The sequence below is a fragment of the Sciurus vulgaris genome (genome assembly GCF_902686455.1).
Source record: "Sciurus vulgaris genome assembly, chromosome: 17".
NCBI classification, from domain to species: Eukaryota; Metazoa; Chordata; class Mammalia; order Rodentia; family Sciuridae; genus Sciurus; species Sciurus vulgaris.
Genome location: NC_136478.1, coordinates 54,629,990 through 54,646,548, shown reverse-complemented (window position 1 = coordinate 54,646,548; position 16,559 = coordinate 54,629,990). Strand labels below are relative to the sequence as shown.

Sequence of the window (16,559 nt, the reverse complement as noted above, 5' to 3'; positions counted from 1 at the left end):
ATTGAGTGGGAGCTAGCAGTTGCTGATGTTCTTACCAGGGAATCAATTTCCAGAGAGACTAGGAGCTACCATAGTAGTTATTCAGTGCTTAAGAGTTTAGAATTGGAGACCTGAGTTTGACTTTTGACTTGGTTTTTGGGGGCTTCAGTTTCTGGTCAGGTGTGAGTTAGATTATTGGATCCTCCTGCTGAAAACAATTAAATAAGAAGTTTCCCTAAGAGCATTAGATAGGGGTTGGGGAGATAGCTCAGTTGGTAGAGTGCTCGCCTCACAAGCACAAGGCCCTGGGTTCAATCCCCAGCACCGCAAAAAAAAAAAAAGCATTAGATAGTAAAATACTAGAAGGACCTACCAAGCCAAAAATTAAAGGGAAAGGTACATGGGCCCTGCAGTCACTTTTGCCCATAGGGCATTTGCTGAAGTGGACAAACTTGGGTTTCTTATGTGACATCCCTACTGGGACAGACAGGCAGAAGTCAAGATCATAGTCCTAAGCCCAATATGGGCAGAAGTCCTGCCCAGTGAACTGAGAGCCAAGAGGAGTGGAGATCCCAGAGAACTACACACTCAGGTAAGCATGATCCAGAAGCCTGTAGAGATGATTGAAAAGTGGGGGAGCACTAGAGCAAAGGGAAGGAAAAACACCCTGAGGATTTGGGGACCTAGACTGCACAGGTTTGCAGCCAGGTTCACATCACCTGTATGATCCAGGGAACTTTTTGCTGAGAGGTTGGGCAGAAACAGTGGAAGGAACTGTCACCTAGAATTCTACAAATTATCTTTTCAGACAATGAATTGTAAACATACACACATGGAAGTAAAGCAATATGAGCAGGAACCAGCAGAGATAACCCCCTAGACAGGTACAGTTTTCAGATGGTGGAACTCAGTCACATATTAGAGTACAATATCTTAAACGGGGTTAAGAGATCAGCAGGGAAATAACAGCAGGGAACCCCAAACTAAAAACTCTCCTAGAGGATTAGGAAGAAAAAAAGCCCATAGATATAACTTATAGAAATGAAAACAGTAACCAAAATCAAAAAGTTCAATGGCTGGGTTAAAGATAAAGAGCAAATTAGACTTGACTGAAAAAAAATATTTATTGAATTAAACCTGAGAAGAAAAATGCAACACAAACACAACAGAACAAAACAAACCTGAGAAAATAGGAAAGAGGTTATGGAGGACAGTGAGAAAGTCTCACATTCCAGAATCAGAAGAGAATGGTCCACAGACAACATTTAAAGACACGATGGTTGAGAATTTCATACTAATGAGCCACCAATAAACCCAGTGAGTCATAGCAGGGTAAATAATGTAATGTACACCCAGACACACTGCGGTGATAGTGCCCAGCTATGTGATCTTGGGCAATTGGTTCCTCTGAAGCTTAGTTTCTTAAATCTGAAAAATAAGAATACAGGTTGAGTATCCCTTATCCAGGATGCATTGAACCAGAAGTGTTTAAGATTTAGGGTTTGGGGGTAAGGGAGTGCTTGATATTTTTGCATATAGATATTGCAAGTTAAAAACAAAATTCAGGGCTGGGGATGTAGCTTGGTGGTAGAACACTTGCACATGCACAGAACCCTGGTTCCATCCCCAGCACCACAAAAAACAACAAAATTCCATAAAACTCTTTTGCTTTATTTATACCTTATACACAGAACCTGAAGGTAATTTTATACATTTTTTAGTGCCAGCATTTTAACTGCATCCTGTCACCTGGTCAGGGGTGGAATTTTCCACGTGTGAAAAGCTGAGCATTTCAGATTTTTGGATTAGGGACGCTCCACCCACCCCAACAATTCCTCAGAAGATGGTAAGTGCTCAAAACTGTACTTAAATACACATCTATGGTCCCTTCATAGAGTGAAGCTGTGAGAGCCCAAGTGTGAAGTATGTGTGGGAGCTGCAGGGCTTGCAGGCCACGAAACCTGGGGCAACACGGCCTTGCCAAGCCTCAGCATCCTGATCTGTAGGATAGGTCTAATAGCCGTCCTTACCCTGGATCAAGCCAGAAGTGTGCATGGAGCCATTTGAAAGCCACACGCTACTTTTTTCCAGCAAACTGTTCATCCAGCACAGGTGACATGGGGAAGGGAGGTGGGACACAGGGGTCCTTGGAAGCATAGCTACAGGTGAAACAACTGGTTCACAATTCTCTCAGCCACCTCACCTGCAAAATGAGGACTGAAATTGTACCTACATCAGGATTTGGGGAGACTAAATGAGTTGACAAAAGTAAATTGCTTGTGCCCAGCACAAGCAATAGTAGGTACCCAATAAATATCAGTGACTGGAAGAATCTAAATTGAGGATCTGGTTTCCTCCCTAGTTTGGTAACTTGCATTTCAGTTCTGGCGTTCCCTGGAGTCTTCCGCAGCCTCAGGCTGGCTTGGAAGGCCTGAGTTCACCTTCCCCATTTAATGACCTTCCATCTTGTCTGGGGATGGAGCCCAGGGCCTCCCACATGCTAGGCAAGTGCTCTACCAGCGAGCTACACCCCATGTGGCTCTCTCCATAAAGGGTTTCCTTTTGAGGTTTACTAAGTCGCTGTCCCTGCACCAAGCTGCATCCTTGAAGACAGCATTTCCCAATCTCTGCCAAGAGACTCCTTCAGGTTGTCACAGAGTCCCAGCCCCTCCCTGGAGTCCTGGTTCAGTAGGTCTGGAGTGGGACTTGCTAGTCTGCCTTTTTACATAGCTCCACAGCTGAATATGAAGATGAGGTGGGGTTGGGAGGTTCCTCCTCACTGACTCCCAGTTGTACCCACCCTCTCACATGCTATACCCATAGCTGAAAGGAATCCATGGTTTGGTATAACTACTGTGGAGCCAATCTAAGTCTGTCTGATCCATTCCTACCATAAATGCTCTCAAACATTCCAATCCCCATATTTCCCAAAATATTTTATTAAGTACCGAGTTCCGCAAGGTGTTTCCCAATAATGGGGCTCCCTGATGAGACACTTTGGGAACGATTGCATTCTGTCCTACTGTGGAGAATTCAAGTTATGCAGGGAGAAAACTCATTTAATGTCTCACCCCACTAGGTTGATCTCTGATCCACTTAAAATACTGCTTTGTTGCCCTTTGGGTCAGGCAGATCTGGAGCTCCGAGGTCTTGGCTTCCATCTCTGTTCCATCTGAGCCCAGCCTCTGTGGTCTCCTGGGGAGTTAGAGGTTTGACTCAGGCAGGAGCAAGGCTGCCATTCTGGAGAACCAACCCACATAGGAACAGAAGCCACAGAGGCTTCATTTGGTTGGGTGCTGCTGCTCCAGATGCCAGTCCATTGTTTGTGACTAAAAGAATAGCATTTGGTCCCTGTAGGCCTTTCAGACCAAGTGTTTACCTCAGGGCAGAGCCCAAGCTCTCCTTCCTTTGGCTCTCATCCCCACGGTGGTTCCTTCCATGTCCTTGAAGTGGGGGTAGCTTCAGACAAAGGAAAGAGAATTTTCCACTTGTAGCACAAATAGGAGCCAAAGGTGTCAGGAAGGCAAGCCGGCACACTGGAGGTGAACCCAGCTGAGCTCCCCCGGCACAGGGTGCCTTGGCATATGTCCTACTGGGTACTTCTTCCTTAGAGTAAGGTCCTCCTGAAGCATTGACCCAGCAGGCTAGAGCCCCAGGTATTCAGCCAGGAACACAGCAAGGATGCGGCTCAGGTTGTAGACAGTGGGTGGGTGGAGATTGGCCTCAGTGTCCAGAGGTGTGTGCCAGACAGAGGGGAAGGGCGTTGAGATGAGATGGAGCACAGGCACCCCTGAAGGCAAAAGAGGAGACGTGGTCAGGCCTGCTTTGGCCCACAGCCGATCCAGAGACCAGACCTGGGCTCCGAGTAACCTTTTGGGAACTCTGAATAGAGTTGAAGTATGTGAGGGTACATGTTAGGTTTTTATGAATTCAGTATATCTTGTTTTCATAACAAATTAGAGAAACTTAATGGATTATAGAGAGACTAGAAGATGAGAAAGATGCCCTTGATTCTCCTTGCCAGGTATACATTTTCTTGTTAATAACATTTATATTGTACTTGCTGGATTCCAGACCCTAGTCTAATCTCATATATACACACTTTATCCTTAGAGTAAATCCTTTTTTTTTTTTTAATGCACCATAAATTTATATTTGTTTAGAGTAAATTCTTTAAGTTAGGCACTTACTATCATTACCTTCATTATATTTTTTATGTTTTTGAGACAGAATCTTGCTATATATAGCCTTAGGCTGGTCTCAAACACGGGTTCAAGCAGTTGTCCTGCCTCAGCCTCCCAAGTAGCTGGAACTCTTAAGTATACAGTGCCGCACCCAGCTTTTACCTTCATTTTATGGATGCAGAGACTGAGGCAGAGGGAAGCAGGGAAAATAACTGCCTGTGTTCCCACCTCTAGTAAACGGTCAGGATTTGAACTAGGCCCTAGGATTAAGTCTGTGTTGTTAACACCTGCACTTAAGTTGGGTTCTTGTCCTCAGACTGCTTGCCTGTGTGTGTCCAGGTGGAGCCAGATCATGGCCCATCACTCTATCCCTCACACCTAGTTCAGCACCTACCTTGAGAAGCATTCAGCATTGGCTAAATGAATCAATAAAGAAGCCATTGTTATTGAGGGTGTAGCAGTGTTGGAGTGCTTGCCTACCATGTGCAAGGCCCTGGGTTCATCCCCAGCACCACAAAAAAATACAATAAAACAAAGAAAGCATTGTAAGGAATGCCTATTTGTTGAATGAGTAAATTATAGAGTAAAAATGTTAAAAGCAGTTCTTAGCACTTATGTGCCAAGCACTGTGTAAGTAGGCATTTATATACCTGATCTCATCTAATCCTGAACTCTTGTGAGTGTGAGCACGCATGTGTGTGTGTCTGTGTCTGTTTCCATTTTTCAGAAGAAATGGACTTAGGCTAAGTAATTTGCTTTAGTTCAACCAGCGATAAGCTGCAGATCCTAGAACGTAGATCTGTCTATTCTAAAATCTACATTTTTAACCCTACACCAGATGTGTTCAACCCTGACTGGCATCAAAACTATGTGGGAGCTTTGTAAAGATCATGCAGCCTTAAGACTGTGAATTAGTAGGTCTCAAATATGACTGGGCATTTTTTTGAACTCCTTTAGTGATTCTGCTGGGTCTAGGGATGTGGATCAGTGGTAGAGTGCTTGCCTGGCATGCATGAAGCCCTGAGTTCAGTCCCTAGCACCACCAAAAAAAAAAAAGAAAAAAGAAAAAGGATAAATCTTGCAGTCACCATAGCACAAATAATTAACATTTCAAACCCTTCTTAGGTGCTGGGCACTGGTCCAGATAAAGCTTTCACATTAGCACAAAGACCTCCACAACATTCTGAGCTATCCCCATTTTACAGATGAGAAAAGTGAGGCACCAAGAGGTTAAGCAACTTGCTACCAGCCCCCACCCCTGGGAAGGGACCATTGCCAGGGCTGAGTTGTGGCTTCCTTGGACTCCCATTCCTCCTTGCTTGCAGCAAGTACCTCTGTGGAGGAAGGGGAGGTGGTCATCCTCCACAGAGCCAGGGGGCTCCCCGGGCTGGAAGTACATCACCTCCTGGGGATGAGACTGTAGCAGGTTCAGACGGTGCAGACGCTTTTCTGGAAGTGGTGGGGATTAAAGGAAAGGGTTAGTCCTTGGCACTCAGAGAGACTCCAGTTCACACATCTGAGGAGGATCAGGGTCCCAGAGACAGAACACTAGTTGTCCCAACATGAATGAACATTTTTCCATACTGTGGCCTTGCTACACTTCGGGTCTCACCTAATCCTGAGCAGACACCCCTCTTATTGTTGGATCATGCCTATTTTACAGATAGGAAATTGAAGCTCAGAGAGAGAAAGCTCGTGACCAAGTTCACAGACTCAGGATATAAGCCTGGCTGTCTCTGCCCAGAGCCCGTTTTGTAATCTCTACACTTGACCTCTGTGGGATCAGCTTGTATCTCAGCCTTGGTTCCTCAGAGATCAGGCACGTGGAAGGAACCCTGGATGAGCCTGTGGGGGACAGGCGCCTGGCCCACCAGCTCAGCTCTCCCTCCTGCATCCCAGGCTGCACCTGCCTCTGCCTTCACCCTTACCGATGCTCCTCAGCCGATGGAACCAGCGGAGAGTGCGGGGGAAGTGACTGTAGAAGGTTGGGTTGGGGGCTCCCAGAAGATCAAGAAGCACAAAGAGCTCCTAGGGAGAAAATCCAGGGTGGGACGGGGCTAAGCATGGTCCTGCAGACCCCACTCCACCTTCTCCCTCCTTTGCTAGAACCCAGTGGGCCTTAGTCTTACAATAGCCTGGATCCTGGTGGGGCCGGGACTGTGGGGTATGGATTCCATGAGCTGGGCTAGGTGCCGGGAGCCGTACAGGGAGTCCTTGGGTCCCCACTCCTTCAGCGCCTCTTCACCATCCAAGAAGAGCAGCTGTAGTGTCACTGGGGCTGCCTGTAGGAAAACGTATCCAGAGCCAGCTTTGCGTCAGCCCTCAGCATCAGCCCACCCACATGCCCTGCCCATCGGCACACTTGGACAGGACCAAGCCAGAGTGCCTGGGTTCAAATTCACACCCAGGTGCTCCATGGCTGAGCAGATAAGGGTACGTTAATAACTTCTTGAAGCATTAGTTTCCCTATCTGTAAATGGAGGTAATTATAGTTGTATTTATAAGGTAGGATTCAGATCCAGGCCTCAGAAGAGTGCCTGGCATATGATAACTGAACACAGGCTAGCTCGATTATTATTCATCAGGATCAGCTTGGTGGAAGACACCCACAAATAATATATAAACCGTGAAATGCAGTCAGGACAAATGCTTCCAGGAACTGGTGTTCTGAGAGAGCAGAGCAGAGGGATATGTGGCCTACCTGGGGCATGACCTGGCCTAGTGAAGGCCTGGGGTCTGCTGGGAAGAACGTTTGCACTGAGGTGACAGGGTAGGAGCTGGCCTGGCAGGTATGGATCAGAGGGAAGAGTATTTCCAGGCTAGGGAGCAACATGGACTAAGCCTGGAGCCATGGAATGGGCCAAAGTAGTTTGAGAGGAGACCAGAGGGGTTAGTAAGGTCCAAAAGAATTTGGGCTTTGTCCTAGGGCCCCTGGGGAGCTATGGAAGGAGTCCGAGCAAGGGAGGAGCATGACATTTATGTTTTCATTTACTTATTCATTCCACAAATTCTAATGATGCCCTAGCCAGGTAATTGTCTGCCCCAGGAGATACAGTAAGAAACAAAAGAAGCCAAGTCCCTGCCTTCATAGGATTTATTCTAGTTGGGAGATAGGCAAACAAAACAGAAAATACCATAAAGGGCCGGGGCAGGGAAGAATCAAAGTTCACTGGATTAGACAAAAGGGAAGGGAGGGGGATGGAATAGGAAAGACAGTAGAATGAATGGGGCATCACGTTCCTATGTTCACACATGAATACTCGACCAGTGTGACTCCACATCATGTTCAACCACAGAAATGGGATCCTAATTGGAAGAAGTTATACTCCATGCATGTATAATATGTCAGAATACGTTCTACTGTGAAGTACATCTATAAAGAACAAATTTAAAAATAGTTTAAAAATCACCATAAAGCACGGGATGATGACAGGGAGCTATTTTAGGGTGGTTGGGAAGGCTCTTTGAAGAGATGCCATTGGAGTGGATACTTGAATGAAAGCCAGGAAGGAGGAAAGCACATTCTATGCACAACAAACAGAACAAACAGCAAGTGTAAATGTCCTGAGGAGAGGACTCTGTGGGTTTGAGGGTCATGGAGGAGATAGGTGTGACTAGAGCAGAGGGAGTGAGAGGTACAGGGTATGACATGAACTAGAGGGTGACAGGTACATAGGCCAATAAGAATTCTGGTTTATGCTTGGAATAAACCAGAGTTATAAACCAGAGTCCTTACTGGAGCCAAGGGAAGATTTGGGCAGAAGTGGGACAGGATCTGACATTCAAGGCATGCCAGCTCAGTGCATGGAGTGTAGGTTGGACGAATGACCAAGACAAGAGAGGCGGGTGGACCAAGGTAGAGGAGGCCCCCCACCCCTCCTTCCGCCCCTGTTCCTCACCTGCTCCTTGGCCCTGCTCAGTAACAGATCAAGGGCCTGGGCCAACTCCAGTAGCAGGGCACAGGGTACAGCTGAATCCGTGGCCCCTACAAAGGGGGCTGACCCGGGAGGGAAGAGCTTCGAGTCATAATGGCAGGCAAGGGTAAGGTGACGGGCAGCCCCTGGGTCCAGTGTGGCCACTATGTTGCCAAAGTCTAGTGGCCCCAGAGGCGTCAACGCTGTAAAGGGATCCAGTTCTACATGCCAGCCTGCTGTCAGGGTCCTCAGCGTGGCCTCCAGGAACTAGTGGCAAGAGAGAGACGGGAGGGTGGAGAGGGACTGGGGAGGAGGTGGGGAGAAGAGCCATGTGACCTGAGCCCTGCAGAATGGTCAGGGTGACTCAAAATTCCCATTTTGGTTTAAATCATTCCCTTGTCACCCTTCTACTGAGTACCAACTGAATGCCACCTGTTGGGGTGACCTCACTCTTGACGTCAACAAGACTAATCACAGCTTATTCTTTTTTTTTTTTTTTTTTTTTTTTTAGTACCAGGGATTGAACCCAGAGGTGCTCAACCACTGAGCCACATCCTCAGCCCTTTCTTACATTTTATTTAGAGACAGGGTCTCACTAAATTGCTTAGGGTCTAGCTAAGTTGCTGAGGCTGGCTTTGAACTCCCAATCCTCCTGCCTCAGCCTCCCAAGCCACTGGGATTACAGGGGTTTACCACCACAACCAGCACATCTTATTCTTAAACATCTCTATGTGCAAGCCCTGTTCTCTGTGGGTAGGGGTCATCAACAAGTGGCCCCATTAAGGGAACAGATTCCCAGAGAGGTTCAGAAACTAATCCTGGGTGAGGTGGATTGGAAACACGGTATCTGGAAGTCTATGTAGAGATGTTATACCACCAGCTGTGATGTCTACCCACTTCAAACCCCAGGTCTACCATTTATATATTAGCTGTGGGATTCTGGGCCTCAGTTTCCTCATCTGCATAGTGAAGCGCCTACTGGTTCTCACCTCATAGGGCTATTTGTTGGGTGTGCCTAGCACACAGTAAATGCTCAGTGCCAACAGTGCAAACTGGTAGTATGTGCATGCCTGGGATTCCCGAGTCAGATTAACTCCAGGGAGAGCTCCATTCTTCCCTTAGCTGATTTGGAATCCTGGACAGGATGTCTATTTCCCAACTACTGGGGGACGGGTAGAGGTTCAAGGATTAGAGGTAGAACCTTTTACCTTTCTGACTTGGAGATTGCCTGGGCTGCCTGGGGTTCGCACAATCAGCAGAGGACGCAGGTAAGTACTCCAGAGACGCTGCGGGTCTAGTTGCCCCACCACCCGTCGCAGCCTGTCTTCCGGGAGGCTTCCAATCGGCGGGGCCTTGAAAGGGGATGGGATACGGAAGAGAAGAATGAAAGCAACCCCTATTCCGATCTTATCCCGGGCGCCATTGCCCCCAAGGAGCCCCGGTTTCATTTGCCAATGCGTGGCCTCCAGCATGGGAGAGTTCTAGGATAAATCCAGACTCAGGAAAAGTCCCTCCAAGTCCTTCAGGTACAGCCTGCCGAATCCTGACGGTGAAATGGAAGCCCAGTGAGAAGAGAGACTTCCAAATAGCTGACTTGAGGCGTAAAACCCAGATCTCCCAATCCTGTCACTCCAGACGCTTCCTCCTAAAGGAGCGCTACTATTACAGAACAAGCTCGAAGCCTTATTCCGTTGGTAAAGGGCATGCACTCAAATAACGGAGAAGAAGGTGGCACCTGCGGTTAGGGCCATACCATACAGCCACGTCAACCGAAACTCTGGGTAAGGGGAAGTGGGAAACGTGTACCCCTGCGGTGCCCGGGCCCCCGCCCGTCCTCACCCGCAGCTCCCGGCCCCGCGACAGCTCCTCAGTCCCGCGGCGCCAGCTGCTCCAGATGATGTAGAACGCGGAGCCCACGGCCAGCGCCAGCAGCAGCAGGGGCAACAGCTGCACCCGCGGTAGCAGGCGACGTTTGGGTAATGAGGGTGGCTCGGTGAGGCCACGTTCCCCGAGCCGTAGCCGGGGCCGACCGCGGCCTCCGGAACGCATAGCAGCTTTGCCCTGAAACCGGTCGGGGACCGCGGATTGAGTTTAGGCCCAGCCAAGTTCCGCCCCATGGACTCACAAACCCAACGAGCAACAAGAGCGGCCGGACCGTCCCACCCAAGAGAGCAGTGAAACCAATGGGATTTCGCGTGCTGAAGACACGCCTCCCTGACTCCCTGGGGCATTGGGGTTGGCTACCCTGAGGTTTGCACAACCCTAAGGGGAGCGCGGAAGGAACAGGGACCGCCCCGCGGAGGAGGAAAGGCCAATGAGCAGCGTTTGATCCTGGAAAACAGGGGACGGGCGCGCAAGTCCACGCCCCTCCCGGATGGCGGTATGGGATTGGTTGTGCAGGGTCGGAAAGATCAATAGACACGTCAAGGAACCGTCCCTGAAGGAAAAGGAGCGGTCACTATCCCAGAAGCTAGGAGAGGATTGGCTTCACAGAGGCCGCGCCTCCGAAGACAGGGTCGGCGGGCATTTGGAAATGGCGTGTCGTTTTCCTCCTTCGATCTATACCATTCTACAACGAAATGACTTGAATCGGACCCCCTTTCTTCTCTCCAGTGTCGTGAACATCTGCCCCGTATAGTCCTGAGTGGTCTCGAGCCACTATTCGAGGTTTTCACCCCGTCACTGCGCCGCTGGCGGGGATCGCCATGGCAACAGGCCACGCCCCCTACCCAACGGTTGATTTGCGCAGGCGCCTACGGAAGTGGGCCGCAGGAAGCGGAAGTTCCGCCTCTCCTCTCTTTCTCCTCTCTCTTCAGAGGCAGAAGCAACGCGGCGGAGACGGTAGCGACTAGAGGACGCAGCTATCACCATGTGAGGCTGGGCTAGTTTTAGGCGGCTGGTGCGGGGTTGAGGGTGTAGATTTGGCGGATTTACGGTGCGAGCGGATAAGCAGAGCCTGGGCGGAGGCAGAGGTCTTAGGGGATAAAGTGGCGTATTTTCTCCTGATGAGTTTGAGAACCGGCATGGGGTCTTTGACGGATCATGCGTTAGGGAAAGGGGACAGCTTTATTACATAACGGACTAGTGCTTTCTTAGGTAGTCTTGTTCAAGTGAATTTTAAGGAGAAGCTATGTAGAATAAAGAACCTGGGAGAGGGAAGTATGAACTATTAGGAGTGACGATTTTCGATAAGGAACATAGCCACATCATTTAAGCTGCAGATGGGTGGCTTTTACAATAACAAGTCACTGAAATGATTTTGCGTGTTTATTCAGCAGACACTACATTGAATGTTCATGTGTCAGGCACTGCTTTGGGATACATCAGTGAATAAAAGGCTCTTGCTCCCTAGAAAAAGTTCCTGCAAAGATGAGGAGATGGGGATAGGCAACGCGGTAGAGTAATAAACGAGTATAGGGTATGTTCAGTGATCAGAACTGTAGAAGTAAGTAGAGACAGTGGGGAATGCCAGTACCTTAATAATTATCAAAAGGAACATTTGAGCAAAGGCCTGAAGAAAGTGAGACAGTGAATTACATAGTTAATTGAGGGTTTCAGGCAGAGGGAAAAGCAAATGTACAGATCTTCAAGTGAAAGTTTGCCTCCTCTCTTCAAAGACCACCCAGGAGACCAGTGTGGTGGAAATAGAGTGAGAGGGGCAGATGTAGGGTATTGGGAAAACTAGGCTTTCCTTTTACCATGAGATGGGACATGGAGGTTTAGGCCATGGAAAGAAATGGTCAGATTCTGGATATAGATTTGATGTAGGATGTGACAAAGAGAGGAATCAAGTAGACATTAGAGTTTTTGCCCAGAGAACTGGAAGGATGGAATTATCAAGAGATGGGGAGTGCTGTGGATAGAGTAGGTTGAGGTGGTCGGACAGTCTGGAACGAGCCTGGGAGTGAAAAAGTTAGAAATGTCTGTCAGGCATCCAGGTGATGATGCCACGTCAGAAGGTCTTGCATGCGGATGACTGTTATAGGGCAAGGCCATGAGCACTCATGCTCCCAGCCAAACCCCTTCTCACCTCTGGGTTCCATACTTGCCTCTTCAGGAGCCTCCTCAACAAGCCCAAAAGTGAGATGACCCCAGAGGAGCTACAGAAGCGGGAGGAGGAGGAATTTAACACAGGTCCGCTCTCTGTACTCACGCAGTCAGTCAAGAACAACACTCAAGTGCTCATCAACTGCCGCAACAACAAGAAACTACTGGGCCGTGTGAAGGCCTTTGACAGGTGAGCACCTGGGTCTTGGGAGATGGGTGCAGATCTAGAAAAGCAGCCTCAGCTCTGGTCTGAAGAGCCTGAATAAAAGATTTCTCAGAAGCCATGGGACAGCAGGGAAAGGGGCATCTTAAAAATCACAACATATGACTGTCTCTCCTTGCCCCTCCCACTACATGTACCTGGGAGCCAGGCTGCCTAGGTTCGTGTTCCAACTCTACCTCGTAGCTGTCAGGTGCCCTTCGGCGAGTGACTTTCTTGTCTGTACCAAAACGGTAATTGGCGGGTACAGAGACTCAGTGACTTTAATACGTGTAAAGTGCCTAGTATACCATTTCGCACATAGTGCTCTTAATCATTTTGCAGTTATTACATAATTAGAGCATCCACTCCCTTGGGTACTATTTTAGGCTCTGGAGACACAGTAGTGACTAAAACAAACGTGGTTCCTGTATGCAAGGAGTGTATTCTCTCAATAGAGAAACCAACAGAAGGCACATAAACGTGTGTCATACATGATGATAGATTTTCTGAAGAAAAATAAAACTAGATAAGAGTATGGACTCTTGGGAAGGGGTCTCACATGGGGTAATCAGAGGCTGTGTTTGAAGATGCAATGTGAACAGGCCTAATAAAATGAAAGAGTAAGCTGGTCTTTTCGTTTTAGGCAGAGGGAAGAACAAGTGATTTTTTTTTCGTCTTCTGAAAAATGGATGTCATAATAATATTGCTCATTGAAAAGTTGTAAGGATAAATGATCTTTTGCATCCCCAGCACAAAAAAAAAAAAAAAAAAAAAAAAAAAAAAGGAGGGCGGGTAAGGGAGCTCTGTATGAGAGGTTTGGTTTGGTACCTAATTCACGATAAATTAAACCTATAACTTTTCGTCTTTAAGTAGTTAACATTTGGGAAGTGCTTTCCTTGAAGCAACATGAGACTTAATTTGATAAAAAGTTGCTGCTATCTGTTATGTGACCATGATCAAGTCTTTGACTCTGAGCTGTTTCCTCTTGAGTTAGATGAGGCCAAGAACAGCACATGCTGAGCATAAAGATGTAGATAGACCTGGACTCAAACCCAGGCTCTGCCACTTCCAGTATGTATGGCCTTCCTTGAGTCACTTCATCCCACTGTGCCTTGGGTTTCTGCTCTAGAGGCTAGTGATAACAATGTTTATATGATAGCGGTTTATGTGATATTGTTTTTCTTATGAAGGTGAGCTCCCCCACCCACCCCTTCTCCACCTCCATTGGCCCTCCAGCCCTCTATTCCCCACTGGCCTGCCACCCTATCCTGCTGTGTTTGACATATGCGTTCAGGGATCCTTTGTGGAGTTAAGGGGTGTCTATGTGTTACACTAGGATTTTTGTTGTTGGACTTTTTTATTATTATGGGCATGTGCCACCGTGCCCAACCTACCCTGCCATTTTCACTTCACAGTACCTCTCATACAGAGCTCCCCACCCTCCCTGTTTTTTTTTTTTTTTTTTTTTTTTTTTTTTGTTTTCCCTGTGTGTGTGCTGGGGATTGAATTCAGGGTGCTGGGTAAACACTCCACCACTGAGCTACACCCTTGCTGATTTCTCTTCGTACTAGTTGTCACCACCAGACAGTACATTCCGAATCCCTGTTCCCTTGTTTCTTGTGTTCTCCTGGCTGTAGTGCACACCAAGGGGCAGGCATTTTGTCTGTTTACTCACTGTCCTGATGGTCGTGTTTCAAGGTGTGTGTGTGTCGACTGCATTCAGAAAGCATTTGTTGATTGGGCCAGTCCATACTGTCATCACACGTGCCCACCTAGCACCATTAGGACAGGTACAACACAGGACTGGAACACAAGTATCAGGTGCCACTTCAAGTCAGCACCCCAGGAGCCTCTAGTTCTCCAGAGGAAGGTGATCGTCTGCTGCTGCTCCCGAATACTTAGTTACCCCCTGTGAGGAGCTGCCTCTACTGTGTGCCAGGCTCTGTTCTGAATGCTTTTCAGAAATGCTGTGTTCATCTCCACAGCAGCCCTATGAGAAAGGTAGCCTGATTGCCTCCGTTTCAGAGAAGAGGAAACTGAAGCATAGGGGGATAAGGTCCTTTGTCTAAGCCTCGGTGTAAGCACGTGGAGAGGTGTTGGAAGCCTAGCTGTCCTGCAGCCGTCATACCATGCTGCTGGACAGGCGGGCGGGTGGGCGGCAGGGCTGGGCAGAAGAGGGGTGGTTAGAGTACTCCGCCCTCACTCTTGCTTCCCCACTCCCTGCCCCACCAGGCACTGCAACATGGTGCTGGAGAATGTGAAGGAGATGTGGACTGAGGTCCCCAAGAGTGGCAAGGGCAAGAAGAAATCCAAGCCAGTCAACAAGGACCGCTACATCTCCAAGATGTTTCTGCGTGGGGACTCCGTCATTGTGGTCCTGCGGAACCCCCTCATCGCTGGCAAGTAGGGGCTCCTTCCCACTGTCAGAACTTGCTTCCCTGTCCTGTGAAGACCTGCTCTTTGTGATCGGAATAATAAAGTCCTGTTTTTTGTTTTTTGTTTTTGTTTTTTCAATCCTAGTGGTATTTGTCTTTTCCCGGGGCCTTGTGAGTGGGCAGGCTCCGGAGGGGGAGAGGGATGCCTGGGTGTGGGCCTAATGCTGGATCCAGAGCCCCTGAGCAGGTGCTGAAGTGCTGTCTCTGCCCTATCTGGCCTCACTTCTGGAACTGTCTGTGAAATGGACAGGTCAACAAAAATAACCTCAGTGAGAACCTCGCTCAGAATTTTTTTTTTTTTTTTTTTTTTGTGGTGCTGGGGATCAAACCCAGGGTCTTGTGCTTGCGAGGCCAAGCCCTATCTCCCCAGCCCTCAGAATTTTCTTTTGGTCTTTTTTCCCACCTGTCCCATTAGCAGTCATCCCCAGGTGTCCAGCTGTATGTCATAATGCTAGGGACAGTGGTGTCCAGGAATTCCACCCTGCCCTTGAGGGTGAAGGAGTGGATGTGCACTTGGGGCAGGCAGCACCAGGTACTGTTAGGACGCCAAGCTCAGTACTGCTAAGGTGTCCTCCATTTTCTAGAAGGGGGAGCCGAGACACAGTTCACTTCAGGGGTGCATCCAGCTGGGACATGATGGTTTGACTCAAACCTGCCCTGCTCCTAGTCTCAAGCTCTGCTGCCCCTCAAATTGCAACATACTTAAACTTGAGAGAAATTCTCTGACAAACTCAAGGAGGTAGAGGTGGAAAGGGAGGCCTTATTGTGGAGGATTAAGGAAGAGCATCTTGCCCTGGCGTGCACATAAGCACTCTGTCTCCCATCTTTGTGTCTCTGTCCTCAGGGCCAACAGCAGGTGGGAGCAGGAGTTGGCAGGCCTGAGGTCGGGATTAAATGAGATGTTCAGCTGCACTCTTGAACTGTGGAAGGCGCAGCTTGAGTTACTCTGGGCCTAGGGGCAGAGCTAGGGACCCTGTAGCAGAGAGAGCTGGCATGTAGGATCGATGAAGGTACAGTTTCCTGATTGCTCCACAACTCATTGAGGCAGCCAGCATGGGGCAGATGTTAGAGCTCATTTTATAGATGAGACAGCTGAGACCCAGAGAAGGTAAATGACTTGTCTGGGGTCACCCAGTGGAAAAGAGAGGCCCTATTTGTTGTGGAGGATTAGAAAACAAAGCAGCTGGGCGTGATGGTAACACCCGTGGTTCCAGCAACTCGGGAGGCTGTGGCAAGAGGATCACGAGTTTGAGGCCAGCCTCAACAACTTAGCAAGACTTGTCTCAAAAAGGACTGGGAGTGTCATTCAGTAGTAGAGAAGCCCTGGGTTCAATCCCCAGTACTGCAAAACAGCAACAACAAAAACCTGATAAAAGTTGCATCCAACTGGGAAACTGCCCTTACAAACAGCCTTAACTGTCAGCAGGATAGAGCTGCACCATCCTTATCTGGAAAGTGGGGACAGTGGTGCTACCTCGGGTGGCCACCCTAGGGGTCTGGTTCTTGTACAGGAGGAGAATCTCTGCCTCGCATCCCCCTCCTGTACTCACTGGGAAACGGAAATTGGTTTGCCTGCCTTGCAGATGGCATCAGAGACGGAAGTCTTGAGAACCCTGCCGGGCATCCGAGTTTCCTTCCTGATCTCTGCACCCATCCTGCTGCCCCAAATGCTTTCTAGTCACCTCCTTTGGAGCTGAAAATCAGCAGAAGTTGCAGCAGTACCATGAGGCAAACTGGCCAAGTTTTTGATCATGTACTTTGGACCAGTCAGTGTCCTGTGGAGTCAGGCAACCCTAGG

The 16,559-nt window shown here is 48.6% G+C and overlaps 2 protein-coding genes across 4 annotated transcripts; one reads left to right on the top strand and one right to left on the bottom strand.

Moving 5' to 3' along the window:
• Positions 1–2,896: 2,896 nt before the first annotated feature.
• Positions 2,897–10,365, bottom strand: QPCTL (glutaminyl-peptide cyclotransferase like). 3 transcript variants are annotated; one of them, XR_013760457.1, is made up of 8 exons: positions 9,917–10,170; positions 9,286–9,429; positions 8,063–8,344; positions 6,293–6,445; positions 6,092–6,191; positions 5,496–5,612; positions 3,359–3,769; positions 2,897–3,174 (listed from the first exon to the last, which is right to left on the bottom strand). XR_013760457.1 is itself a non-coding variant. In XM_079118971.1 (7 exons), the coding sequence occupies exons 1-7, from the start codon at positions 10,124–10,126 to the stop codon at positions 3,624–3,626; spliced, it is 1,152 nt and encodes a 383-aa protein (XP_078975097.1). In that variant the 5' UTR covers positions 10,127–10,365; the 3' UTR covers positions 2,897–3,623. The 3 variants fall into 3 exon arrangements, 2 of the variants coding, with proteins under 2 accessions (XP_078975097.1, XP_078975098.1); XM_079118971.1 differs by having other exon boundaries at positions 2,897–3,769; positions 9,917–10,365; XM_079118972.1 differs by having other exon boundaries at positions 2,897–3,769; positions 9,295–9,429; positions 9,917–10,365.
• A 449-nt stretch (positions 10,366–10,814) lies between these two features.
• SNRPD2 (small nuclear ribonucleoprotein D2 polypeptide) lies at positions 10,815–14,823 on the top strand. The gene is made up of 3 exons (XM_079119028.1): positions 10,815–10,948; positions 12,135–12,314; positions 14,559–14,823. Coding segments are annotated over exons 1-3 (357 nt in total). The 5' UTR covers positions 10,815–10,946; the 3' UTR covers positions 14,734–14,823.
• Positions 14,824–16,559: the final 1,736 nt, after the last annotated feature.

What these genes read in the sequence shown, in the direction of transcription:
- SNRPD2 (XM_079119028.1), top strand. An exon ending in CGTGTGAAGGCCTTTGACAG is followed by an intron (nt 12,315 to 14,558) that starts GTGAGCACCTGG and finishes CTGCCCCACCAG; the next exon opens with GCACTGCAACATGGTGCTGG.
- QPCTL (XM_079118971.1), bottom strand. Translation starts at nt 10,126, where the DNA reads ATGCGTTCCGGAGGCCGCGGTCGGCCCCGGCTACGGCTCGGGGAACGT. An exon ending in CGCGGGGCCGGGAGCTGCGG is followed by an intron (nt 9,430 to 9,916) that starts GTGAGGACGGGC and finishes TCCCCTTTCAAG; the next exon opens with GCCCCGCCGATTGGAAGCCT. An exon ending in CCTCCCCTTCCTCCACAGAG is followed by an intron (nt 3,770 to 5,495) that starts GTACTTGCTGCA and finishes TTTTGCCTTCAG; the next exon opens with GGGTGCCTGTGCTCCATCTC.